This window comes from Podarcis melisellensis (genome assembly GCF_964234715.1).
Source record: "Podarcis melisellensis genome assembly, chromosome: 5".
NCBI lineage: Eukaryota > Metazoa > Chordata > Lepidosauria > Squamata > Lacertidae > Podarcis > Podarcis melisellensis.
In genome coordinates, this window is record NC_138537.1 from 86315974 (window position 1) to 86342797 (window position 26824).

General features: G+C 44.3%; 2 protein-coding genes across 3 annotated transcripts; one reads left to right on the forward strand and one right to left on the reverse strand.

The window, feature by feature from the left end:
• Positions 1-748: 748 nt before the first annotated feature.
• Positions 749-8387, forward strand: FBXL15 (F-box and leucine rich repeat protein 15). Its single transcript, XM_081913781.1, has 4 exons — positions 749-889; positions 3195-3354; positions 4239-4741; positions 7122-8387. Exons 1-4 carry the CDS (start codon positions 843-845, stop codon positions 7309-7311), a joined length of 900 nt encoding a protein of 299 aa, XP_081769907.1. The 5' UTR covers positions 749-842; the 3' UTR covers positions 7312-8387.
• Positions 8143-26518, reverse strand: CUEDC2 (CUE domain containing 2). Of its 2 annotated transcripts, none has more exons than XM_081913807.1 (9): positions 26368-26518; positions 24298-24390; positions 21544-21687; positions 15994-16052; positions 15295-15419; positions 14402-14566; positions 12094-12155; positions 9944-10004; positions 8143-8639 (listed from the first exon to the last, which is right to left on the reverse strand). In XM_081913807.1, the coding sequence occupies exons 2-9, from the start codon at positions 24369-24371 to the stop codon at positions 8493-8495; spliced, it is 837 nt and encodes a 278-aa protein (XP_081769933.1). In that variant the 5' UTR covers positions 24372-24390; positions 26368-26518; the 3' UTR covers positions 8143-8492. The 2 variants fall into 2 exon arrangements, with proteins under 2 accessions (XP_081769933.1, XP_081769932.1); XM_081913806.1 differs by having other exon boundaries at positions 15994-16055.
• Between the last annotated feature and the right edge of the window lie 306 nt (positions 26519-26824).

Genomic DNA, 26824 nt, shown 5'->3' on the forward strand with positions numbered 1-26824 from the left:
TGGGGTATAAATAATGATGATGATGATGATGAATAGGGCGTCCTTAGTTTCACTGGAGAAATGTTGGAGGGTATGACACAGGAGCAATAATTTAAAAGCAAATACATATGTTGAATTGCTTTTTAATGATTGTTTCCTTCTCCGTCCATGTTTTTAGCTACCCTTATTTTATCTGTAAGCTGCCTTGAATCCCTGTAAGGGGGAAAAGGCATAAATAAGTAAAAACAACAACATTTCATATTAAGACAACTGGCTGGGTTTATTCCTCCCCGCCTCATGTTTTTAGCTTCCCTTATTTTATATCAGCTGCCTCGAGTCTCTGTGAAGGAGAAAATGCAGGGTATAAATAAATACCTAATAATAATAAAATTTCATATTAAGACAACTGCCTAGGTTTACTCCCCACCCCATATGTTTTTAGCTGTCTTTATATTATCTGTCAGCGGCCTTGAGTCCCTGTGAAGGAATGGGAAAGGCGGGGTACAAATAAATAATAGTAATAACAATAATAACAACAACTCGCATTAAGACAACTGGGTGGGTTTGCTCCACCCCTCCCTATGTCTCCAGCCGCCTTTATTTCATCCCTGAGTCCCTGTGGGTAATTAAATGCAGAATACTGGCGGTAATAATAATAATAATAATAATAAAATCAGCAGGGCAGCCTGGGCGGGTTTACTCTACCCTTCATAGCTCTATGAGCGCGGTCCTTCCCTCCCGCCGGGTAAGGAAGCGGTAGAGGACGCAAAAAAGAAGCGACGCTTTCGACGCCCGTGACGTCATTTACGCGACAGCGGCTGCGGCTGTCTGTCTGACGGTGCACCTGCCGGCAGCTCAGAAGGATGGAGCCTCCGGGCGGAGCGCGGCACTCGGGGCCGGCGGGCGTCAGGTGCGGAGAGGCGGGGGATGGGCGGCTGGAGAGTGGGGGAGGGGGCGGCGTCTGGGGAGAGAACCCCCCCTCCTCCCCACCGAGTCATATAATAGCCTTGCCTCGGTGGGGGTGGAGAGAGCCGGTGGCGCGTCTGTCTGGTAACCGGAAGGTGGGAGGTTCGAGCCCACGCAGGGCAGGATTTTCTGCATTTGGGGGGGGTGGACTAGATGACCCCCCCGGGGGAACTACCCCCACCCCCGACTCCTCAGGTTGTACGATGCTAAGAGGTGGTTGGATGGGCATTCGTCATGGGTGCCGTAGTGGAGATCCCTGCATCGCGGGGGGTTGGACTAGATGACACCCCGGTTAAGGGACCCCTGACCATTAGGTCCAGTCGTGACCGACTCTGGGGTTGCGGCGCTCATCTTGCTTTATTGGCCGAGGGAGCCGGCGTACAGCTTCTGGGTTATGTGGCCAGCATGACTAAGCCGCTTCTGGCGAACCAGAGCAGCGCATGGAAATGCCATTTACCTTCCCGCCGGAGCGGTACCTATTTATCTACTTGCACTTTGACGTGCTTTCGAACTGCTAGGTTGGCAGGAGCAGGGACCGAGCAACGGGAGCTCACCCCGTCACGGGGATTTGAACCACCGACCTTCTGATCGGCAAGTCATAGGCTGTGTGGTTTAACCCACAGCACCACCCGCATCCCCAATGACACCCCGGAGCCCCTTCCAACTCCACAGTTCTATGAATCCCAACCTGGCCAATCCACCAGGGTGGTTGTGCGAGGGGTGTGTTCCCAGGGAGGGACTTGGGCACTTGAGGACATCTGTTGCTCTCAGTGCCAGATTTACGTATAAGCTAAACAAGCTGTAGCTTAGGGCCCCACTCTCTTTGGGGGCACCAAAAAAATTTAAAGGGAAAAAAAATCCACTAGATATACATTTCCAAGATATAAGATTAAAGAAAAAAGAAATTAAATAAAACCTACATAGAGCAACAGTGTTTTGTGTTGTGTAGGCTCCTATGATGTAAGTCATGGGCCCCGCCTGCTAGCCTGCTTCCTAAAATATCACTGGCTTGCTCATTTCTATATATAGGGTGCCTGCATTCTGCATGTGCAAATGGCTTTAGATACCTATTAGGTCCATAAATTACCATATATTCAACCCAGAAACAGCCATAATTGGTTGTTGACTAAGGACAGCTGGACATATAAAGGACCCCATTACCTCCAAGTAGCTTAGGGCTTCATCAAGTCTAAATCCGGCCCTGGGGTGAAGGCAAAACTTTGGGTTAAATGATGTTGCCTCAGCTAGGAGACCTGCACAGGTGAACCTGCCTGCACTGCCCTAAATCCGGCGCTGCTCTGTAGGTGGGCGAGATCCTGTCAGGGAAGAAGGGGGCATAAATTTATTTATTTACTTACATATATTTATCTATCTCAAAGTTCACACGCTGCTTGATTGTTAAAGCAGTTCTCTTAAGATTATTTTCTTTTTCTTTTTTTATTTCTTTTTTATTCAAAATTAAAACAAAACATATTATCTAGAAACATATCATCCTTATTTTCCCCCTTTTTTCCTCCCTCCCCCTCCCTCCCCCCACAGAACTCCCCCCGACTTCCCTCAGTTCCAGTCTTTGATTTCTCTAAAAATGCTGTTTTCTGCATGTTACAAAGTTGTATAGATCCTCAAACTATTTAAGTAATAATTATCAATAAAAAGTTTGTGAATGTTTATTCAAAACCAGCCAAGGAGTCCAGTTTGCTTTGTTGCATCTTTAAATACTTTGTAAAGGGTTCCCATTCATCTTTAAAGTCACAGTTATCCTTTTCCTGTAGCTTGTATGTCAGTTTTGCCAGTCTTTTCTTGCCATGATTCTTTAGTTGGGGTTTCTTCAGTCTTCCATCCTTGTGCTACTAAAACTCTCACGGTCGTTGTCGCATACATGAAGATGTTTTTCAGCTTTTTTGGCAGATCTTTCCCTACAATACCTAATAAAAATGCTTCAGGTTTTCTAACAAATGTTAAATGGAACATTTTCTTCAATTTCTTATATATCATTTCCCAATTTTTTAAAATTACCTTACAATCCCACCACATATGATAAAATGTCCCCTCCTTTTCTTTACACTTCCAACATATATTTGAACTAGTTTTGTACATTTTCTCTAACTGCACTGGTGTTATATACCATCTGTACATCATCTTCATGTAATTCTCCTTCTCTTAAGATTATTTTCATGCAATTGTGGACTCCCCTGCTGCACTCTTTTTTAAGCAGCTGCTTTCTTGACTTCCTTTTTTTTTTATTCCAGAAAGCAGTTATTGGACCTGCCCTGGGAAGACATCCTCCTCCCCCATGTTCTCTCGTATCTCCCTCTGAGGCAACTCCTGAGCCTGCAGAGGGTCAGCAAGGCGTTTCAGTCTCTAATTCAGCTTTACCTCACCAACATGCGCTGCTTTGATTCTAGGCAGGTATGGGTAATGTTGTGCATGTGGTAAGAATGTGTGCGTTCAGTCACATGGCAGAGTGAGTGTGGGGCTGATTGTTTCTGTTGTGTTGTTTTTAATATAGCAATTTAAAAAAAGACACTGAGCGGCAACACCATCACTATCTGCCGCGCTTTGTGAAATTCGTTGTAGGTGCTCGGATCAAGCTCTCTGGTTTCTCAATTAGTGTTGGGAATAAGTCAGTGTAAGATAAGAGTTAATATTCCTGGTGCTGAACGTTTGAGCTTCAGCAGTGAGTTTGTTCAGTAATTGATCCTGGGCAAAAAGAATTTCAAGCCTAGCTGTACAGAAGAAAGCAGGGTGGCACGAAAGACAATTTATTTCTAGGAAAAATAAACTGTTATCTGATCCTTATTCCACCAGATTTTTGGATGTAAAATATAGCTTGAAAGTTAATAATTTTACAGGGATATTTGGTCATATAGAAATTCACATCTATATGTGATGTGAGCATTGTGTACGTAAAGTTGGTGCTTAAATCTCCAATTATGCATATAAACTCCACAAATTTTTAAAAAAGCATTCTCCAGATTATAGCAGAAGTTTCTAGAAGAGTATGCTTACTTTAACGCACAAGCCTGTAGTTTGAACTCTCAAGAGGAGTACGCAGAGTCATAACAGGAATAGTTACTTTATGCAAAGTAATTTTAGGATGGTTAAAATACACTTGCTCCCTTCAATTTTTTAATTATTATTTACAGATATTATCTTTCTGTAATTTACACCCTACCCTTTAATGCCAATTGCATTTATTAGCTCTGCAAACAAAAATTAGGGCTGGAGAAGAGCGCGCTTGGATTATTAAAATGCTGCAGCGACAACCCATTTTGTCTTCTTGCCTATGGCAGGTGGGACCAAACATTCCGAAAGCTGCATTCTGCATCCTGCTAAAAGACAACGAGGTGTTGCAACAGCTGGGACTACAGAACTGTTCCGATTGGCTGTCTGACAAGGAGCTGCTTCCTGTGATTGGCCAGAACCACCATTTGCAGCAAATTGAGTTGAATGGCTGCGTACAGCTGAGTCGCCATGCCCTGGTGGCCATCTCTTTGAGCTGCCCCAATTTGCGCCGGCTTTCTCTGGCTCATTGTGAGTGGGTAGACAGCCTCTCCCTGCGGAGCTTGGCTGACCACTGCAAGGAGCTGGAGTCCCTGGACCTTACAGCCTGTCGGCAGCTGAAAGATGAAGCCATCTGTTACCTTGCACAGAGGTGTAACAGACTGAAGTCTCTCTCGCTGGCTGTCAACGCGAATGTGGGTGACGCGGCAGTGGAGGAGATTGCCAAAGCCTGTCCCGAACTGGAGCACCTCGACCTCACAGGCTGCCTGCGGGTCAAGAACAACTCCATTAGGTAATGGGTGCAACAGTTGGGTGTGTATTTAATGTGTTTATATCATGCCTTTCACACAAATAGTAAAGGTAAAGGGACCCCTGACCATTAGGTCCAGTCGTGGCCGACTCTTGGGCTGCGGCGCTCATCTCGCTTTATTGGCCGAGGGAGCCGGCGTACAGCTTCCGGGTCATGTGGCCACAGTGGCGTAGCGTGGGTTGTCAGCACCCGGGGCAAGGCAAGTAATTTGCGCCCCCTAACCCGTGGATTTGCGCCCCCTAACCCATGGATTTGCGCTCCCTAACCCTAACCCCCAGATTTTGCTCCCGGTGCGGCCCCCCTGCACCCCCACGCTACACCACTGTGTGGCCAGCATGACTAAGCCACTTCTGGTGAACCAGAGCAGTGCACGGAAATGCCACTTACCTTCCCACCGGAGTGGTACCTATTTATCTACTTGCACTTTGACGTGCTTTTGAACTGCTAGGTTGGCAGGAGCAGGGACCTAGCTACAGGAGCAAACCCTGTTACGGGGATTCGAACCGCCGACCTTCTGATCGGCAAGCCCTAGGCTCAGTGGTTTAAACCACAGTGCCACCCAAATAGCTCAAGGCAAAGTACAGGGTTTCATCCTCATAACAAATCTGATAAATAGCGACTGGCCCAAGGCTACCCAGTAAGTCTTTTGGTAGGGTGGTTTTAAAACCCAGGTCTCCCCAGTTCTAGTTGGACATACTAACCACTGATCAATATAAATCCTATCCTATTATAATAGCTTTTATTCAGTTTATTGCTTATAACCGCAGGTCATTCCAATATAAAAAAACCAGGTGGGGTGGAGGATGATAGATTTTATATGGCAAATGAAATGAGAAATCAATTAAAAACAGTCAAGCATAAATCAATAAATTAAAACCCGGAGGTCTTCTCAAATTACCTGGCATGCAGTCCTTTTGGGGTCATTTTCATGAAAGAGTAAACCACATTTTCCATTGATGGATGTATTTAAAATGCCACAAACTTTCCACAACACTTTGCAGCTATTTTTTCTTGTATTTCTTCTGGTTATTTTTATAGTTGTGTCCCCTCCCGCTCCACTTTTGTTCCTTTAGCTTGAAAGATGTGGAAGTTCCAGCCTTTGAAACTTATATCCGTCCCGCTATGTTTTAAGCTTTAACTAAAAATTGCTTTTGCCTTCCAATGTTCTCACCACGAGAGCTACATCTTTATTTTTGGAATACGGAAGTTGACATTCTCTGTGCTGGTTTTTGGTGTTTCTTGCCCTTCGGCGGGATTCTTGGATGAACGATGATTCGTTGGGACCTGTCTGTTCTAGGCAGGGTCAGTTTGATTTTGAATGTTTAAATAGTGTTGTTACCCTCCTGATCCAGGGAAAAAGTAAAAAGTAAAACATCAACCTTGGATTATTTTGGCTTTTCACAATGGCAGTAAAAGTTCTGGAATTTGTGGAATCCTATACCAAAAGTACAGATTCTGCAGCTCGAAGCCTAAATTTCTCCAGCCGCAGTAAATGCAAATTCTACAGCATTGTGGGCTTACAATTTGTTTGCACATATCATTTTGGCTGGGCCAATTTTCAGAGACCAGTGAATGGAAAGAGATTACTGGTGTTCTGAAAGGCTACTTGGAGATTTGTGGGCTAGCAGAGGTAGGGAAAGCCATGGGGAAGAACACCAAATACCCCTTTCGTTGATTACCAGAGACTTTACTCTGCCCCTCCAAGGGTATTTACAGCCACTTCTCTTTTTACAATATGGAACATCTTCTTGTAACCTTGGGCCAAGCTGACTAATTTACAAGACCACGTTCTGTCTTGAATTTCTGTATCAGAAGAACTGCAAAACCCCCACACGTCGTACAGCAGTTATGTAACTTAATCCCTAGTCTTTCTCTGCTATGATAGGCAGAGACAATATGCTGGATATTAGCTGCACAGTAGTAGAGATGAGGGATGGAGGTTTTTTGCTGCTTGCTGTTGAATTTCTTGCAGGATTCCTACAGGAATCTGGTTGACCACTCTGAGAACAGGATACTGGACTAGAAGGGCCATTGGCCTGATCCAGTAGGCTGCTATTAAGTTCTTACCCTCCTTAAATGTTAAACCAATGGCCCTATTTCCCTACCAGCCTTGCCTACCTGTGCTGAACGTAAACAGCTTTCTTATAACACATTAACCAAAGTTTGATATAACCCAGTACTGTTGACTGAAACAACTGGAGATGCCCGGGATTAAATCTAGGACCTTCTGAATGCAAAATGTGTGCTTTATTGCTGTAGCCCCACCCCAGCAAACCCTAAAGGAATATCATTCTGGTTTGGGCAACTCTGATGCTGGCAGGAGACTGCGAACTTAAACTTCTTGCATCTTCTCTTTTGATAGGACCTTGGCAGAGTACTGCCCCAAGCTGCGTGCTCTGAAGGTGAAGCACTGCCACGACGTGGTAGAATCCAGCCTCAGCATCCTTCGCAATCGCGGTGTGGAGGTGGACGTGGAACCTCCACTACAGCGCGCCCTGGTTCTCTTGCAAGATGTAGTGGGTTTTGCCCCTTTTATCAATCTTCAGATCTAATGAAGGCAAGGCACTGTCCAGTGGTCCCTGGTGGCTGCCTGCAGGAAGACCTGTCGGATATCTCTGCTGAGGAGCTCAAGAGGCAGAGAGGGTTTACGTCTCATCCCTTCAAGCCGGGCTGGTTCTGAGCTACTAATACCCCTTGTTGGGAACCTCTCCGCGCATTAGAAAAACAAACCCACTTGCATCACAATGGACAACAAGGATGTGTTTTGATGCATCCTGGCTAACAGATACATAGCATGTACGTTCAAGGATATTCTAGAGTTGGATTTCGGGCTTGCTGCTGTGAAGCGACTGCTGGCAGGCAGTTGCATTGATGTTGAACCCATTTTACCCAACTGCACTTCATGTGGACCTCCAAAGATAAATAGGGATTCTGGGGTGGGTGGGCAGGCAGAATGTATAATCACTGGAGAGTAAGGTTGACAGCTGGCAATATTAGTACAACTTCCTTTCTGCTTTGAGCTGAGTCTTGGAGAAGTCCTCACCCTCCTAGTGAGAGTGGAGAGAGATCCTTCCTTCAGGTGTGCAACAGACTGTTGTGCCCTTAAAGGCTTCAGGGTAGATAGGGGAGTGCTGGTACCAGAGTGCTGAGAAGAGTGGCATTCTCCACATACCCTCCTGCTTTTAAGGGCAAATGTGGACCACACCCGTGCTGGTGCATGTAGCTTCTTCTGTGTATGCGGTTAAAGGGGGAATATTTATTAGATTCTCACCTTCTCACAGCGAAAGGTGAGAATTGGATGAACGAGTGAAATTCTTAGAGCCGATCTTTTAGAAACCAGTCGGAAAATAGCTTTCTAAAAGGAAGCACACTTTTTGACTCTGTAGCAGTCAGGGAAGCTAGCTTTACTGTGTTAGGCGGACGTGATCATACATTATGCACAAATTTCAAATGACTTGTCATAAAACAACACAAGCAGAACACTAGCGTAGTAAACTCCTGTAAGGAAAAGGACAGGGCAGGAGGAGGAGCAGCAGCTCCTACAGTCACCATAGGCCCTGCTTCTGTATAGGGAGAGTTAGTTCTCAAGCATGTAAACACAAACTTCTAATTCTAAATTTCACCCCCCCAGATAAATAGGCAGAAGGGTTTCTTCGGTCTTGGCTGGTAGATGGTGAGAAAACGGCTAACACGAGTACCCAAGCAGAAGGCATGTGATGGACTTGAGTGGCCCTTAGTGGAATTTATATTTCCTGGCGGGCTTGAGACTGATGTACGTTCTCTTCATTTCTTCACTCTCTGCCTTCTTGATATCCTTGTATCGTTCCCCTTTGGTACTTACTACCTGATTGTCAATGTAGCGAATCATCTTCTTGGGAGCCTAAGGGCAAAGAACGGAAACAGAAGCTGAGTTGCTTTCCAATCTGAACGGGCTGTTTCTTTGCGAATTGGTTGGTGGAATAGTTAGTTTCTTGCACAAATTACTGCACTAACGCAAGGCTCCTTCCTGGAGCTCAAGATGACCCATCCACAGTGGAGACCGGCTGCTACATCTTTGCATGACTCACTGGAAGCTGGAAAGACCAGAACACACGGCCTCTGCTGGGAATTTGGCTGTGGTTGCATTATTTAATGACCTACAAGACAGAGACGCAGCAGAATCTGCTGTTTAAGCAAAACGTGTGCTCAGAAGAGTGACATACATAGGGAAATGGCCTCTCTTCATGTGGAGTGTCTTCAGTTTCGGTGCAGAAAATGTGCTTCAGTTATACTTTGGGGAATACTATACTGCATGCAAAGGACTCGTTCCAAAAGGGCTGCTGTGTTTAGATTAGGAATTCATTGCCGGGGGTGGGGGGTGGGCGCATCCTTTTTGCGGTTACAGTAACTTAAGATGTAGAGCTATATATCTTGCTGTATTCTAGAAGGGTAGGGACAGTACTTGAGTGATACACTCTGACAAATCACCATAAATCATTTCAGGATGTAATTGGATTTTTTTGCTTGAAGTTATTTGCTTTTATGAACAGTTCTGGAGGACATCTAACTTGTGATCTCACTTAATTGAAGAGACTGAGGGCTGTTGGATTATGTGGACTGGGTTCCCTTCCAACTATTTGTTTTTCATAGGGCCCCCCCCCAAAAAATCCTGTGATATGAAACCTGGCCTCTTGAGTTCATGGAACTCATGCACGGAACTCATGCAGAGCAAATAGTTTCCCCCTACCATTTATTTGCAAAACCCCTACAAGACGTGCCTGTCCCAGAGATTCCTTTCTGAAGCAATTGTATATCTGGAAAAGCATGGCACTATCTGATCTCAGTGCCCGGATGAATGCTTACTGAAATCTACTATTGCCAAGTCCTGTGTGTGCATAAAATAGCCCCGATGACGTTGGCAGTTTACTAAAAGTGAACACAAAGGCAGTAAAATGGGGCTAGCAATAGTCTGGTGCTAGAGACGTTGAGATGGGGGTTGATGCAACTTTTTAAGCTGTTGTCCACAAAGCGGCAAATCTGCTCTAAAACCATTTGTCTGCTTTTTGCTGGTTCCAGGTTACATGTCCACAGTTTGTCTGCCAGACCTCAAACCACTGTAAATAATGATGCAAAGCCGTGAGGCTGGGTTATAAAAGTTCTTTCCCCTATTTCAGCTATGGGCTTGCATACGTTTGTGTTGCTTACCTCTTTCGGGGGTGCTGGCCTGTGTGTTTTCTGATCCTCTTCATTATCTACCATCATATACCTAAAACACACAAGAAATGCACAAAGTCCTCTCGAGAGGTGGGTCTTTTAGGAAAGTGCAAAACGCTTTGCCGGTGGAAAGTTTCCCCTTCTTCCTTTGGAGAAAAGTTCCCACCCTGCTGGTTTTAAAGTTTGTTATGTAGAGGGCACCCCCTTTCCCACATGGCAGAGCCATATGTGCGATCGACAGGCAACTTAAATTTAGCAGCCAGTTCTGCTGTGTAGTGCTGATTCCATTGACTCTTCTGTGGTAAGGATGCAGGTGAAACAGCATATAGATTTTTAAATAAAAATGCCTCCGCAAAGCTTTGTGACTGTACCTTTTTGCTGTTGTCTCCCCCAGTAGGTCGTGCTGTACAGAAGTAAGTACTGTATTTTTTGCTCTATAAGACTCACTTTTTCCCTCCTAAAAAGTAAGGGGAAATGTTTGTGCGTCTTATGGAGCGAATGCAGGCTGCGCAGCTATCCAAGAAGCCAGAACAGCAAGAGGGATTGCTGCTTTCACTGCACAGCGATCCTTCTTGCTGTTCTGGCTTCTGAGATTCAGAATATTTTTTTTCTTGTTTTCCTCCTCCAAAAACTAGGTGCGTCTTGTGGTCTGGTGCGTCTTATAGAGCGAAAAATTCGGTATTTTGATCATCTAAGGTCAAATGTTGAAAGAGATGTATTCCTCTTCTTGATAGTACAGCCGGACCTGTTTTCTCCTCTCACATTGTTTAGTTTTCTTTCCAGCAACAGAAATTCAATATATCGAAAATGTAGTGTGGCTTGCACTATAAAGAGAGCCAACAGGGAATTGGGAACACACCCAACTCCTTTCTCTTGACCGAGACCCGTTTAATACAGTCCAGGATGCTTAGAACAGTGATTTTGTTTGAAATCCATTGGTTAATTTACCTATTTAATCAGCCTGGATACCTCATCTGGTTAGAGTGTGGTGTTGATAATGCCAGGCTGCAGGTTCAATCCCCGTATGGGACAGCTGCATATTCTTGCATTGCGGCAGTGGCGTCCACCCTGCGGAACGCCCTCCCACCAGATGTCAATGAAATAAACAGCTATCTGACTTTTAGAAGACATCTGAAGGCAGCCCTGCTTAGGGAAGTTTTTCATGTTTTATTTTTTATTGTGTTTTTAATATCCTGTTGGAAGCTGCTGAGTGTGGCTGGGGGGGGCCCGGCCAGATGGGTGGGGTATGAGTAATTAATTATTATTATTTATTGTTATTATTATTACTACTACTATGGGGGAAAGGGTTTGGACTAGATCATGGGTAACCAACCTAAGGCCCAGGGGCTTGATGCGGCCCAATCACCTTCTCAATCCGGCCCACGGACGGTCCAGGAATCAGCGTGTTTTTACATGAGTAGAATGTGTTCTTTTATTTTAAATGCATCTCTGGGTTATTTGCGGGGCATAGGAATTTGTTCATCCCCCCCAAAAAAAATATAGTCTGGCCCCCCACAAGGTCTGAGGGACAGTGGACAGGCCCCCTGCTGAAAAGGTTTGCTGACCCCTGGACCAGATGATTGTCAGGGTCCCTTCCAACTATACGGTTCCGTGAAAGCTGATGTTTGGCACTGATGTTCATTTTTGGTGTCCTGAGCTCATATCGAAAAAGCCAGAAATTCTCAGAGTTGCCTTGCGCTTCAGGGTCACACCTAGCAGTCATATTTAGTAACATGAGACATCTGTGCCCCCCGCTGAACGACATTAAACTGCAGTAGAATAACGTACACTAATAATACTAGCACTTATGCTCTGTGTCTATTTAAATCAGTATTTGCATTTGACACATCATCATCTGTGCCTGGGGCACTGCATTCACCGGGGGATAATTCACTGTTGCTACTGTTTTACGGATGGAAAGCTGAACATTCAGGGAACAGGCCTGGGTTGTCTCTTATGGGGCAGACCCCATATATAATCCCTTGCTGGTGGCTACAGCCCTGGCAACGCTGACTGCAAGGAAGCTCTTTCCCAATTACAGGTGACACACACATATTTCTAGAGCTGGACTGAAAGCCAAAATCAAGCCTGACCACTTTGAAGCACACTTCCTGAATTGATTTTTGTGGCTTGTTACTTACTTCTCCAAGATAAATTGCTTTAATTCGCCTTGCTTGGGTGTCTTCTGGGATCTTGAAGCTTCCTGAAAGGAAAGAGCAGGACAGGAAACGCAGAAACAGAAATACGAGAAGGTGAGACTCGCATTCAGCTGTTGCCTGGGGAGCATTAATACAGCTTAGACTTAGAGAATACTGGATATTTGTGAGCATCGTGATCCCAGCAACCAGTTTCCATAACTGCTGTCATGCAGGGAAAGCTGAAAGGTGCCTTGTCAAAAAGAAAAAGAAAAAAAGAGTGTGATCTAAAGTTTTTGAGGTCCATCAGAGAACTATCCATCCCCTGCACCAGGTTCTAAAATGAATGTATTATGTGCATGGCTGTTTAAAGCTTGATTATAACACAGAGGTAGAGACATCACCTTGCCAACAAAGGTCCGTATAGTAAAAGCTATGGTTTTCCCAGTAGTGATGTATGGAAGTGAGAGCTGGACCATAAAGAAGGCTGATTGCCAAAGAATTGATGCTTTTGAATTATGGTGTTGGAGGAGACTCTTGAGAGTCCCATGGACTGCAAGAAGATCAAACCTCTCCATTCTGAAGGAAATCAGCCCTGAGTGCTCACTGGAAGGACAGATCCTGAAGCTGAGGCTCCCATACTTTGGCCACCTCATGAGAAGAGAAGACTCCCTGGAAAAGACCCTGATGTTGGGAAAGATGAAGGGCACAAGGAGAAGGGGACGACAGGACGAGATGGTTGGTCAGTGTTCTCGAAGCTACCAGCATGAGTTTGACCAAACTGCAGGAGGCAGTGGAAGACAGGAGTGCCTGGCGTGCTCTGGTCCATGGGGTCACAAAGAGTCGAACACGACTAAACAACAATATAACACAGAGGTAGGAAAAGGACATGGAGTGGGAAGGCTAAGATCAACCTGAAAGAATAGGAAATGCTGGAAGGGCTCCAACTGCACACACCGACAGATCTTGAACTAATCAAACCTTTAACATTTTAAAGCAGAGCTGGGACACCTTTGTTTCATAGGCTGAGTGTGGCCCCCCAGGCGTCACTCTCAGGCCCTTGGGACCCTCCCTAGGCCATGCCCCTCTTCAGTCTTGCTCCGTGCTGTTCTTGTGTGTTGTTTGCATGGTTGCAACACAGCCTTTGAAATGTGATAAGACATCGTTTGCCCGGATGGATATACGCACATGCATAGCAACCTCTGGCTTTCCCGGCTCTGGCATGCAGCATAGACTGGCACCTGTCACTCAGCCTGCTGTGGCCTTGCTGTGCAACCTCTGGAAGGAGGAATGCAGCTTGAGAGCTGAAAAGGGTTCCTCACTCTTATTTTAAAGGTTTTATGGAGGAAACCTATATTCTCCAATGATAAAGAAAGTGGAATCACACACAGCTTCTCTACTGAAACGTAGACTTTCTAACAGGCTACCACTTGAATTTTGATTCCCAGCACAGGTGGAATACTTGGCAGTTTGGTCCAGAAACTCCTCTTTCACCTGGCTGAAAATGACCTGGTTTCTCCCAGTCTGCTTCCTGGCACGGTACAGCTATGGGACAATACCCGATTCTCTCCCACTTGGGACTACAGTGGTACCTCGGGTTACATACACTTCAGGTTACAGACTCCGCTAACCCAGAAATAGTACCTCAGGTTAAGAACTTTGCTTCAGGATGAGAACAGAAATTGTGCTCTGCCGGCGCGGCGGCAGCAGGAGGCCCCATTAGCTAAAGTGGTGCTTCAGGTTAAGAACAGTTTCAGGTTAAGAACGGACCTCTGGAACAAATTAAGTACTTAACCCGAGGTATCACTGTACTGCAATGTGCTCTACGTGGGGCTACAGGGTGACTCGGAAACTACAACTAATGCAGAACACAGCAGGTAGGAGTGGCCACTGGGACCATATAACACCAGTCCTGAAAGACCTACAGTGCTGGCGCTGATCTTTAAAGCCCTAAATGGCCTTGGCCCAGTATACCTGAAAGAGTGTCTCCACCCCCATCGTTCAGCCCGGACACTGAGGTCCAGCTCTGAGGGCCTTGTGGCAGTTCCCTCATTGTGAGAGGTGAGGTTACAGCAGGGAACCAGGCAGAGGGCCTTCTCGGTAGTGGCACCCGCCCTGTGGAACACCCTCCCATCAGATGTAAAGGAGATGAGTAAGTACATAAGCTTTAGAAGACATCTGAAGGCAGCGCTGCATAGGGAAGACTTCTGATGTGTAATGTTTTATTTTGCTTTTATATGTGTTGGAAGCTGCCCAGAGAGGCTGAGGCAACCCAGTTAGATGGGTGGGGCATGAATAATAAAATTATTATTACCTGTATGGTTGTATCCAGGGTGTTGAGTTGCACCTTCTCCTCTAGGATGAGCTGTGCTGCCTCCTCCAGGTTCCCCAAGGCCATGCCTAGAGCCTTTTGGGCTTGGCTCACCGTGCAGGATGGAAACATCTCCAGAATCACTTCCACTGGATCACCATGTGTTTCCTGGTCAAGCCAAGGAAGAAACAGAATGAATTGTAGAGTTGTAAGGAACAACGAGAGTCATCTTGTTCAACCCCCTGCAATGCAGGAATCTTTTCCCCAACCTGGGGTTTGAACCCACAATCCCAAGATGTTCTAGGAACGGACTGTCAGGGAACTGACATCAGAGCGAGAAGCGGAGGCAGGGCTCCAGAGCGATGCCGGAGAGGGGACCAGCAGGGGGGAAGGAATTCAGGGTAACACCAATAGAGAAGAGAGGGAGATGGAGGAATTGGTGACAGGGCTCCAAGACCCTTCACCCGAAACTAGTGGAGAGAGCGCTGGCACGCCCCTGCCTTCCCCTTACTTGCGCAGACGCGTTCCGCGCAGGGAACATAGGAGGAGACTCGGGGTCAAACAGCTTTTATGCTGGAAGAGGTTCAAGAAACGCCCACTGACGGATTCTGCAAGTGACTAACAGGTCACGGAGGGCGAGCTCTGACCCTAAGCATGGTTGGGCAAGCAATCTAACTAAACCGAAGGCAATTTACGCACAAGTAACCCCTCACAACCATTACACGGACCAAACGCACATTTATTGCAACCCCACTCTGCAAAGCAAACCCTCTCGGTTTTTAGGGAAGTAATCAGCTGCGATGGCACGGCGGACAGGAGAAAAAGAATTTCACAAGGAAATCCACCAACCAGAGTTAGCTGAAGAGGCCACTAAAGTTGAACCTCCCAGTCCATACCTCTGCCGGGGCTCCCTCGACCGGGGAACACGACAACCTGTTGTCCTCAGACACACTTGCTCCCTCTTCACGAACATGGGCCGTTGCTTCAGATTTTACATGGCTCCTGCTCTGCATGCTGTATTCTGGAAGATGCACAACACTTTTAGGCACAAAAGACCCTAGCAGACCCACCTACCTGCCACTCAAAGAGAACAAGACAATTTGTACCGCTTTATTATTTATTTTTATTAAATTTTCTGTTTTACCACACAGTGGTACCTCAGGTTACAGACTCCGCTAACCCAGAAATAATACCTCGGGTTAAGAACTTTGCTTCAGGATGAGAACAGAAATGGCACAGCAGCAGCGGGAGGCCCCATTAGCTAAAGTGGTGCTTCAGGTTAAGAACAGTTTCAGGTTAAGAACGGACCTCCGGAACAAATTAAGTACATAACCAGAGGTACCACTGTATAAAATATTCATTTAAACCACCTTAAAATATCAGTGACTTCCTGTCTTCTTTTGCCATGGTTCATTTTGCATAACATAAATCCCTGCATATTTTATATCAACTAAACCATTCAGTATTCCATTATTGCATTATTCTACCTCCTCTTATTCAGTGTGCTACAAGCCTTGTATTCCAGTTAGCCTCTTGGACAACACCTTTAGCCAGACAACGCTGCCTGTCACCCTAGTGCTCATCACATGACTTACGTTTACTGTGGGCTTCATGGAGCCTTTCTGAGAGAGAAACCATCATTTCACAAACGTTGCTACTGCAAGAAAAGGACAGCGCGTTATTGGCAGAGACCAGATTGAGGAGAAACTGGGAAATTTCCTCTCCCATCGAAGTATCCTGTTTAGTGGTGTGGCGTCTGCCCTCCTAGGTGTGTGACATCATACTGGGTTCATAAGAAAGGGGTTAACTAATTGTAAAATGACTAACCTATAGGAACCCAAGTAGAGGAGTTAGAGTTAGAGTTGTTAAGAAGTCAGTCTGGGTTAGAGAAGAGAGAGGGAGGATAAGTCTGTGGGTTGGGCTAGTCTGATGTGAGAGAATCTGTTAAGAGGTGTCAGTCAAACAGTTGAGATAATCAGTCAGAAGGTATTAGGAAGGTATAGGCTGGTAAACAACAACAACAACAACAATAACAATAACAACAACAATAATTTATTTATACCCCACCCTCCCCAGCTAAGACCAGGCTAACAACCAGTAATAAAAACAAGTTGATTAAAATACAATTTAAAAGATTAAGATACAACATTAAAACATTAGGATGCAGCCTCTTCACAGGAGGAGAAAGGAAAAAGAAAGAGGAGAGGGAATCAAACTGATTCTAAGCCAAAGGCCAGGTGGAACAACTCTGTCTTACAGGCCCTGCGGAAAGAAATCAGATCCTGCAGGGCCCTGGTCTCATGAGGCAGAGCGTTCCACCAGACCGGAGCCAGTGTTGAGAAGGCCCTGGCTCTGGTTGAGGCTAATCTAACTTCCTTAGGGCCCGGGACCTCTAGGGTGTTGCTATATATGTACCTTAAGGTCCTCCATGGGGCATACCGGGAGAGGCAGTCCCGTAGGTATGAGGGTCCTAGGCCGTGAAGGGAAACCATAAACTTGTTAATGCTTATAAATAAACTTGTTTATTTGGTTTAATGTTAACAACTGTCTGGACTCAGTGTGTACCCGAGAGTAACGGGTTGGTGGCAGCGGGGAAGCAAGCACAGTGGTGGCACAGGGATCAATAGAATGTCAAATGTCCGGGGACCCTGTGTGATCGCCGCAAGCGGAGACACAGGTAAGGAGAGCAAACGCCAAGGAGACTATTCATCACCAAACATTCCAAAATGGCAAAGGAATGCAGACCAATATAATTTGCAGCCACATGATCATTCTGAATAACATCAGTCAAAATGCTTTGTTCAGAGCCCACTGTTTGAAATCTGCGGGACTGAAGTAGCGATGGGAAAACCTAGAAGGACTATACGATGATGACTGTATTATGTGAGACCTCCCAAGAAGACATGAGTTCATAAGGCATGGAAGTTCAGTAATTCAAAGCGATAAACATCTACCTGACATTCAGAAGACATCTGAAGGCAGCCCTGTTCAGGGAAGTTTTTAATATGTGACATTTTTTTTTCCCCCAACATGCTTTTTATTGATTTCCATAATAAAAGAAAAATACAAGAACATAATACACAAAGTTAAATGCTCATTTTCACCAATCTAGAATGTGACTTCCTTCAACCTTTCCACAAATCATCCGTACTAATTTTTTTTATACAATTTCGCGTTTGTTATTTTGTAATGTCGTTGATCTATCTGATTCTTCCATTCCTCTTTAGACAATACCCTTTGCTTTTTTTACAGAGCTCCCTTAAAACCCACCAATGTTATTTGTCCCTCACTTAAATTTTCCAGGTAGTTCGTAAAGCTTTCCCAGTCCTTAATAAACCTCTGATCCCTTAAGTATCTGATTTTCCCTGTCATTTTGTCCATCTCCACATATTCTAACAGCTTCGCTCTCCATTCCTCAATTGTTGGTATACCCTCTGATTTCCAGCTTTGGGCTAATAATACTCTTGCCGCCGTTGTTGCGTACTGGAACAGCTTATGGTCTTTCCTTTTTATCTCCCTTCCTAACATACCCAGCAAGAAGGCCTCGGGTTTTTTAACAAAGGTGTATCTTAAAATTTTCTTCATTTCGTTATAGACGCTCTCCCAGAATCCTTTAACCTTTTGGCATTCCCACCACATATGGTAGAAAGACCCCTCCCCTTTCTTACACTTCCAGCACTTTTTACAGGAACCATACATTTTGGCTAATTTTACGGGAGTTAGGTACCAGCGGTAGAACATTTTCATTAGGTTCTCCTTCAGTATCACGCAAGCCGTAAATTTAATATGTTGTTTCCAAATCTTTTCCCACTCTTCAAAGTATATATTATGACCGAAGTCCCTAGCCCAGTGTATCATTGCCGGCTTAACTTCTTCGTCTATTAAATTCCAATCTAGTAACATACTGTACATTTTGGATAGGGTTTTGTAATTATTGTTTAATATCTCAGTCTGAAATCTGGAGGCTTTATCCATATGTCCTTTATCTTTAATGTCTTTTCTAAACATGTCATTTAACTGAAAGTAATGCAGCCAGTCATAGACTTGTTCTTTAACCTGCTCGTACGGCTTCATTGTCCACTTTCCTTCTTCTTTTCTTAGCAATTGTTCGTAGGTGGCCCAATTGGCCCTCATATTTATCTTTTTGACACCCATAACTTCTAGTGGCGACAGCCAGTGCGGTGTTTTGGGCTCTAGCATGTCTCTGTACCTCTCCCATACCTCAATCAGTGGACCCTTAAAGATATGATTTCCAAAGTCTTTATGTACTTTCCTGCGCCCATGCCATAGGTAGGCATGCCAACCAAACCGGTTGTCGTGTCCCTCTAGATCTAACATTTCCCTATCTTCCAGTTTTATCCATGTTTTTACCCAGCATAGGCATGACGCCTCGTAGTACAATTTCAGGTCTGGCAGGGCAAAGCCCCCTCTTTCCTTTACATCTGTTAACAATTTGTATTTTATTCTCGGTTTTTTGCCCTGCCAGACAAATTTTGAAATTACCCTCTGCCAATCCTTAAATATCTTCATGCCTTTAATCACAGGGATATTCTGGAATAGAAACAGTACTCTTGGTAGCACAGACATCTTAATTGTGGCTATTCTGCCCCAAAATGACAGTTTAAGCCTACCCCATGATTCTATATCTTTCTTGACTCCCTTCCATACTGTTTCGTAGTTGTTTTTAAATAGATCTATATTTTTTGGTGTTACCCATATTCCTAGATATTTCACCTTTCTAGTCACCTCTATTTCTGTTTCTCTTTGTAGTTCTTCGACTTTGTCCGTGTTCATATTCTTAACTATCATTTTTGTTTTCCTTTTATTTAGTTTGAAGCCGGCCACCTTTCCAAATTGGTCAAATTCTGCAAGTACCTCTTTTAGTGAGACAGTTGGATCTTCCATTGTTACGACCAAGTCGTCTGCGAATGCCTTGATTTTATATTCGTTCCGCCCGACTGTTACACCTTTTATTCCTTTGTTTTCTCTTATTGAGTTTAGTAACACTTCTAGCACCATTATAAATAGCAGTGGGGACAGCGGACATCCCTGTCTTGTTCCCTTTGTTATTGTTATTTCTACGGTCTCCACATTATTTATGATTAGTCTTGCCTTTTGGTCTGTATAGATTGCCTTTATCCCATTATAGAATTCTGTGCCCACTTCCATGTATTCCAATTGTTTCAGTAAGAAGTCCCAGATTATGTTATCGAACGCTTTTTCAGCGTCCACAAATAACAGCAGACCTTGTTTGTCACACCTATCCGTTAGGTACTCTATAATGTTTACAATGTTTCTTATGTTATCTTTTATTTGCCTACCCGGCAGAAAGCCTGCTTGATCTTTATTTAGTCTTTCTACCAGAACCTCTTTTAGTCTCCTTGCCAGAATTCCCGCAAAGATCTTATAATCTATATTTAATAGGGAAATTGGTCTATAGTTCTTAATCTGTTGTAAATCCGAGTCTTGTTTGGGAATTAGTGTGATTAATGCCTCCTTCCATGTTTCTGGAATTTCTCTCTCTTTGAGAATATTATTCATTACCTCTTGCAGTGGGTTCAGTACCACTGACTCCATTTCTTTATAGAATCTACCAGTGAACCCATCTGGGCCTGGGGCTTTCCCTTTTTTTAAGTCCCTTATTATTGCTTTGATTTTAGTGTATCTTTCATCTTTGTTGGAAGCCGCCCAGAGTGGCTGGGGAAACCAGATGGGCGGGGTACAAATAATAAATTATTATTATTATTATTATTATTATTATTATTATTATTATTATTCCTGATGGAAAGAAGACAAACTCCCTACCAGAGAGGAATGGCAAGCTAAACTGATGGACTACACTAAAATGGCAAAGCTGACTGGAAAACTCAGGAACCAAGAGGACAAAAACTTTTTAAAAATGGGGGGAAATTATAACTTATATAGGAGACCGCTGCAAGAAGATGGAAACATTAGCAGGATATGAAACCTACTTGTTTGTAACAAATACCATGGATAATATGGATTGATTTAAAATCTAGAATATGGAATAATATGCAGCTGTAAATGTTGACAATAGGACCCATGGAGGGGATGTGGGGGGGAAGTCTTGAGATTTAGAGTAATCTCTCTATATGGACATGCATTTGGATGTTATAAATTTGTATTTGTAAAATCAAATAAAAATGATTTTTTTAAAAAAGGAAGTTCAGTAACCCCACCCCCGAAAGTTAGAACACAAGTTCAGAAACTTGAAAGCAGGAGAGCTTTGTAGGTAGGGATGACCTACCTATTATCTAATTTGTCTCCAAATTAACCGGGGACAAAGTTGGAAACAAAAGATTGGCACTTGCTGTAAAATTAATAAGCCGAAATTCTCCACCACTGAAATCTAGCAAATACGAGCAGAAGGTGATCCAAATGTTGACAACAGCAGAGCAAGACTCTGACAGGTATGCCCTAGGCAGCACATATCTTTTTTTTTTTTAAAAAAATAATTTTTATTGAATGATTTTATCTTACAAAAAACAATACAGCCATACTACCACTAAATATAATTAAGAAATAAAAATTACATACATCAATATTTAGTTTGTTATTTGTTATTTACCGTCTTATTTCCTCCCAAACATTGCATACAACAACACACATATGTGCAGACACCCACACCCACACACAAAATGATAATAATGAAGGAAAATATTTCCCCCCTTTTATCTTCCAAAATCTTTTCTTCAACTTTGACTTCCTGTCAAGTCCCTTTGCATATATTTTATCTTACATTAGAATGTACACAAAACAATAAACCTTTCTATATAATTTTTCTAAAACATTCTGAAAACATAATAAATCCTTAATTGTTGTCCACCTCCTTTTAGTTCCTTTATCACTTGAATGCTAGCACGGAGTCAAAACTATTGTTGTATTTTTGAACATATCTTCTATAACCATCCCATTTTTCCGCAAATTTTTGGTTTGAGTTTCCTCTGAGTTTCCTAGTCAGCTGAGCCGTCTCCACCAATTCCTGTAATTTGATTTGCCAATCTGTTATTTTTGGAGCCTCATGATCTTTCCACTAGGCAGCACATATCAGAAGAGCTCACTCACTGGGCTCAGTTGGTTCAGCCCCAGGTGTGATCACATCTTTTAAAAGCAATAACATTTACCTGTTGATTTCCGCAAAGCCAGGGACGTATGCTCCCATCATTTCCATAAAGGTGTCCATGTCAAAATTCTCTTCAAACGACTCGTGGGACCCAAGCCCTTCCAGGACGCTTGCCATGTAGGAGAAAACAATGTCATCCAGACCACTGGGGGTGGGGAAAGGAAAGGAAAGCAAAAACATTATAGAAACCCGACAAGTTCCATTTGCTTATCACACCCTGTTGGATAAAAGCCACCTGATTCCTTAAGATGAACTGCAGTTAATGTTTCATTTAGATTTCTTCCCCAATCAGCTTTATAAAACATGTTCATGTTAAAAAGCCATGAACGGAACAATAAAAAATATTGGCGCTCCTTTTTGCTATGTTGTTGCAGCGACCCAAACATTTTGAATCCTGTGAACAATGTGCTTTGTTAAGTCACTATTCAATAAGCACTGTGCAGTTTTCTTTCCACCCTAGTCAGATTGGCCAAATGTGAGGGATGATGGGAGCTCAATTGCAACAATATCTGGAGGGCTACAGATCTCCCAGCCCTGCTCTAAATTCTTCACCATCGGCCAGGTATCTCCAGAGAGGACCGAGAACGAAACCTGCCTGAGTCAGCGTAGACCAAGGTTTCCCAAAGTTGGGTCTCCAGCTGTTTTTGGACAACTCCCATCACCCCTAGCTAGCTGGACCAGTGGTCAGGGATGATGGGATTTGGAGTCCAAAAACAGCGGGAAACCCAAGTTTGTAAAATCCTGGCACAGACAATACTGAGCAAGATTGACTAATGCTATGAGGCAGCCGATTAAGTCCCTATGGAAAAGCTTTTGCTGCAGCCAGGAACGTATTATTATTTTTTTTTAAGAAAACCTTTGATTCAAAGGCAAAGCCAGAAATTAAAACTGGAAATCCATCTTCAACAATCTCTTCAGCCTGAAGAATAATTCAACATTTGCTACCTGCTCCCCTGCTCTGCTGCCCCAAGAATGAAAATTTTAAAAATAAATATTTAAAATATCCACATAAATGATTATTTACAGTTCATAGAAATGGAAGCTGAGGGATACTATTTCCACATGAAGGTTGGCTCAGAAATGTACAGTTACGCCGTTTATGTAAAATACTGGGTTTGCCATAATTTGTGTGCCTATAAAATTAGGATTTTTCATTTTTTAAAGGAAAGAGTCTGACCTTTCCTGAAGTCCAGAGTGCCAGGTAAGCTATAGACAGAAGGAAAGCTTACTGGTGAAGAATAGAGAGGGGAGCAGATAATTATTTTGACACTTAAGCTTCTCCCACGAGACATTTAACAATTATGCAATTATTTTCCTACTGTAGGCACTCATAGCAATTATCAAATTATTAATTAAATGTTACATTCACCATTAATGACGATATCATCTGACATCTATGAGTACAGCTAAATAAAGACTGAGGAGTACCTATGGAAGTAAGGTAAAGGTAAAGGGACCCTTGACCATTAGGTCCAGTCGTGACTGACTCTGGGGTTGCGATGCTCATCTTGCTTTATTGGCCGAGGGAGCTGGCGTGCACCTTCCGGGTCATGTGGCCAGTATGACTAAGCCACTTCTGGCAAACCAGAGCAGCGCACGGAAACACTGTTTACCTTCCTGCCAGAGCGGTACCTATTTATTTACTTGCACTTTGAGGTGCTTTTGAACTGCTAGGTTGGCAGAAGCAGGGACCGAGCAACGGAAGCTCACCCCGTCGCGGGGATTCGAACCGCCGACCTTCTGATCGGCAAGTCCTAGGCTCTGTGGTTTAACCCACAGCTCCACCGTGTCCCTTTACCTATGGAAGTAGGAGGATCAATAAGCCATGATGACATTCTAATACTGTGAATAAGACCCTCTTTGAAAAGCATCAGAGAAAAGGGGGAAAGGAAAGGAGAAAAGGAGGTTGCACCCATAAATAAATTTGTTTGCACATCCAGCTTACTCAGCCATAACAACTTGTTAAAATTATACACTCCATCACTCTAATTTTCTACAAAAACAAAACATATCGAATCCCCACAGTGCTACAGCAAGCCAATTTTGGCTTTGCTCCAGTACAGTGACTAAAAATACTCATTACGTAAGGTTTGTGGTTTCAGAAGAAGGAAATCTACAGTTGGACAACAGGCACCGTGAAGGCCGCGCCATGCAGTTTCAGTTTAGGAACTTGGCTTCCGTATACTGGATTTGGAACTGAAATATCACCATAGAGGTCCCAGAGACACAAAGGGTAATAGATGCCAGCCCACTCTGTAACGCAGTTGTGACATACCGCTAACGACGGCCTCGGTCCAGTATACCTAAAGGAGCGTCTCCACCTCTGTCGTTCTACCCGGACACTGAGGTCCAGCGCCGAGGGCCTTCTGGCGGTTCCCTCACTACGAGAAGCCAAGTTACAGGGAACCAGGCAGAGGGCCTTCTCGGTAGTGGCGCCCACCCTGTGGAACGCCCTCCCATCAGATGTCAAAGAGAAAAATAACTACCAAACTTTTAGAAGACATCTGAAGGCAGCCCTGTTTAGGGAAGCTTTTAATGTTTAACAGATTATTGTATTTTAGTGTTTTGTTGGAAGCTGCCCAGAGTGGCTGGGGAAACCCAGCCAGGTGGGTGGGGTAGAAATAAATAATAATAATAATAATAATAATAATAATAATAATAATAATAATAATTAAAATCCACACCGTGATTTTGCATGGACAATGTGACACACTTCTATATGGCTGTCCCAGACCCAGAGTGAGATAAAACATACCTCAAGTCAGCACCCGGGATATGATTCTGGATGAAGACTGACAAACTATCTTGGATTATTCTCTCTTGCTGCATTTCCTTTGAGAAGTGGGTGCTGGGGATGAGAGAAAAACACACAGACATAATTTCAAAGTGCAAACCGACACAAGCTCCAATGTGTAATGCTGAATTTGCAGGCCAAAATATGAGACGTGCTTCCTCTGCCAGATCAAGGCACCACTCAGGTGATTTTGTACTGTACAAAATCTGAAATGTGTCAAGAAAAATCACAGGCCCCAGCAGTTCTTCCCTGGGGAATCTACTGATTTTGAGCCACGGCCTCAGCTGAAGGAAAAGTGGAATAGTCTAGTCAACAACTCACCTTAGAGCCAAATTCTGCATGATCAATGCACGAGCGCATTTAGCATACCAGGTGGGTTTTCTCTCTTAAGCCACCAGGAGTCATGATCAGGATCATGCCCCACTGCATGCAATAATAATAATAATTTATTTTTTCTACCCTGCCCATCTGGCTGGGTTTCCTCAGCCACTCTGGGCAGCTCCCAGCAGAATATTAAAAACACGATAAAACATCAAACATTAAAAACTTCCCTAAACAGGGCTGCTTTCCGATGTCTTCTAAAAGTCAGATAGTTGTTTATTTCCTTGACATATGATGGGAGGGCGTTCCACAGGGCGGGTGCGAATACCGAGAAGGCCCTCTGCCTGGTTCCTTGTAACCTTACTTCTCGCAGTGAGGGAACCGCCAGAAGGCCCTCAGAGCTGGACCTCAATGTCTGGGCTGAACGATGGGGGTGGAGACGCTTCTTCAGCTATACATGTGTGTCTAGGAATACAATCCTTTCCCAGTCTCCTGTTGAAAAGCACCCCCCTCACCCTCACTACGGACACCAATAGTACTTGGTGTGTGATTTTCATCAGGTAAACATTACATAAACCCCCTCCGCCCTGGAGTCTCAGTCCCACCTGCAATTTATTTTGCCATGGGTGGGCTTTGTAAACAATGCTGGGTAGAATGAAAGAGGGTCTTAAGTCCACAGCTCACCACCGCAACCTATAGATGAAAATGTTCCAGGGACAAAACTGCTAAGTAAAAATAGCACATTTAAGCATTTGTTTTTGCTGGGCTCGTATCGGGATGATGTGATTAGAGCTGTCAAAGGCTCCATACGTAATCATTTGCGTTCCAGATGTTCTGGAATAACGACAATGATCTGTCTTGGCGCACGGCGGCAAGAATATCCAATGGAAAGGAAGGAGTACCGGGGGAGTAAGCGCATTGATACAAATGAATGGCGTTTAACTAAAACCAGGTGTAAATATGTGCAAGTACCACAACGGTAAGAAGGATTTTGTGTCCTGTGTTGTAAAGAGTGCCATAGAATATGTTCCCTAGCATGTCAGTGAAGTCATGGGGGCAGTGGCGGGTGTGTGGAGAGAAAGGTTTTCACCAACTCGTTTTCTGCATGTCAGGCTGCCCTGAAAAAGAACTAAAAGAGGACCAATTTACAAATACGAAGGCAAGCAGGACCATAAAGAAGCTGGATATTTCTGCAGTCTGTTGCAATAGCACACACACACAAATAATCATCATAATATCAGTAACCGCCAAATAGATGTGTGTGCTTTTGTAATAATTTGGAAAGGGTGTCTGAGCAGTCTCTGAGCATCCTTCGCCCAGGCAGGATTGGGGAGGCCATCATTAGGGTGCCATCAAGTAGGGCACAGTTTTAGGCAAACTAGTTTTCTTTCGCGCTTGAGAAAGGCAATTTAAGATCGAGGCGCTGCTTTTTCTTGCCATTTAAAATAAACTTTGCAGCTTCAAGTTTTCATTCCGCCCCCCCCCCCGTAAGGCTTTTGAAAATCGAAGTTAGCAGGGGAGGCGTTTTGGGTGCGCGCGCGCGCAAGTATTTAGCTTCGCCTAGGGCGCAAAAGAGACCCGGCACCGACGCTGCCGCGAGAGCAGCAGGGGACTCCGCCGGAGAGGGTGAATGCACTCTGCACATGCTCAGGAGGCGGCGCAAAAAACGACGACAAGCAGCTAAAGTAAAGGGCTTCTGGAAACACTCACTAGGGGCGTGCCTGCCTGTAGGTCTGTCTGTCTGTCTGTCTGTCTGTCCGCCGGGCGACCTGCGCGCCTCCTCCGCCCGCTCCCGCGTAGAGATGTTGAAAGAATCACGTGGTTCCGAATCCTCCTTCATCCCAAAGCGGGAGGAGGAGGAGGAGGAGGAGGATGTGGTCCAGATTAGCATCACTGCGCATAGACTTAGAAATGCAGACTGATCCCTCGCATCCGAATAGGAGACTTCCTGGTAGCTTTGGAAGACTCATTCGCTCCTTCTTCTGTCAGAGCTAATGTGCGCCTTCCTAGTGGGCTGCTGGCGTTTATATTGCGAGTTCAAATTGGATGGGCACATAAATCATTCCAGTAAATCAATGCAAAATACACCATGAGAAAGGAGAAGGAACTCAGCAAAGAACAATTAGAAGAGCTGAACATAGCAGACCAAGTCAAAGAGGCAGAAATC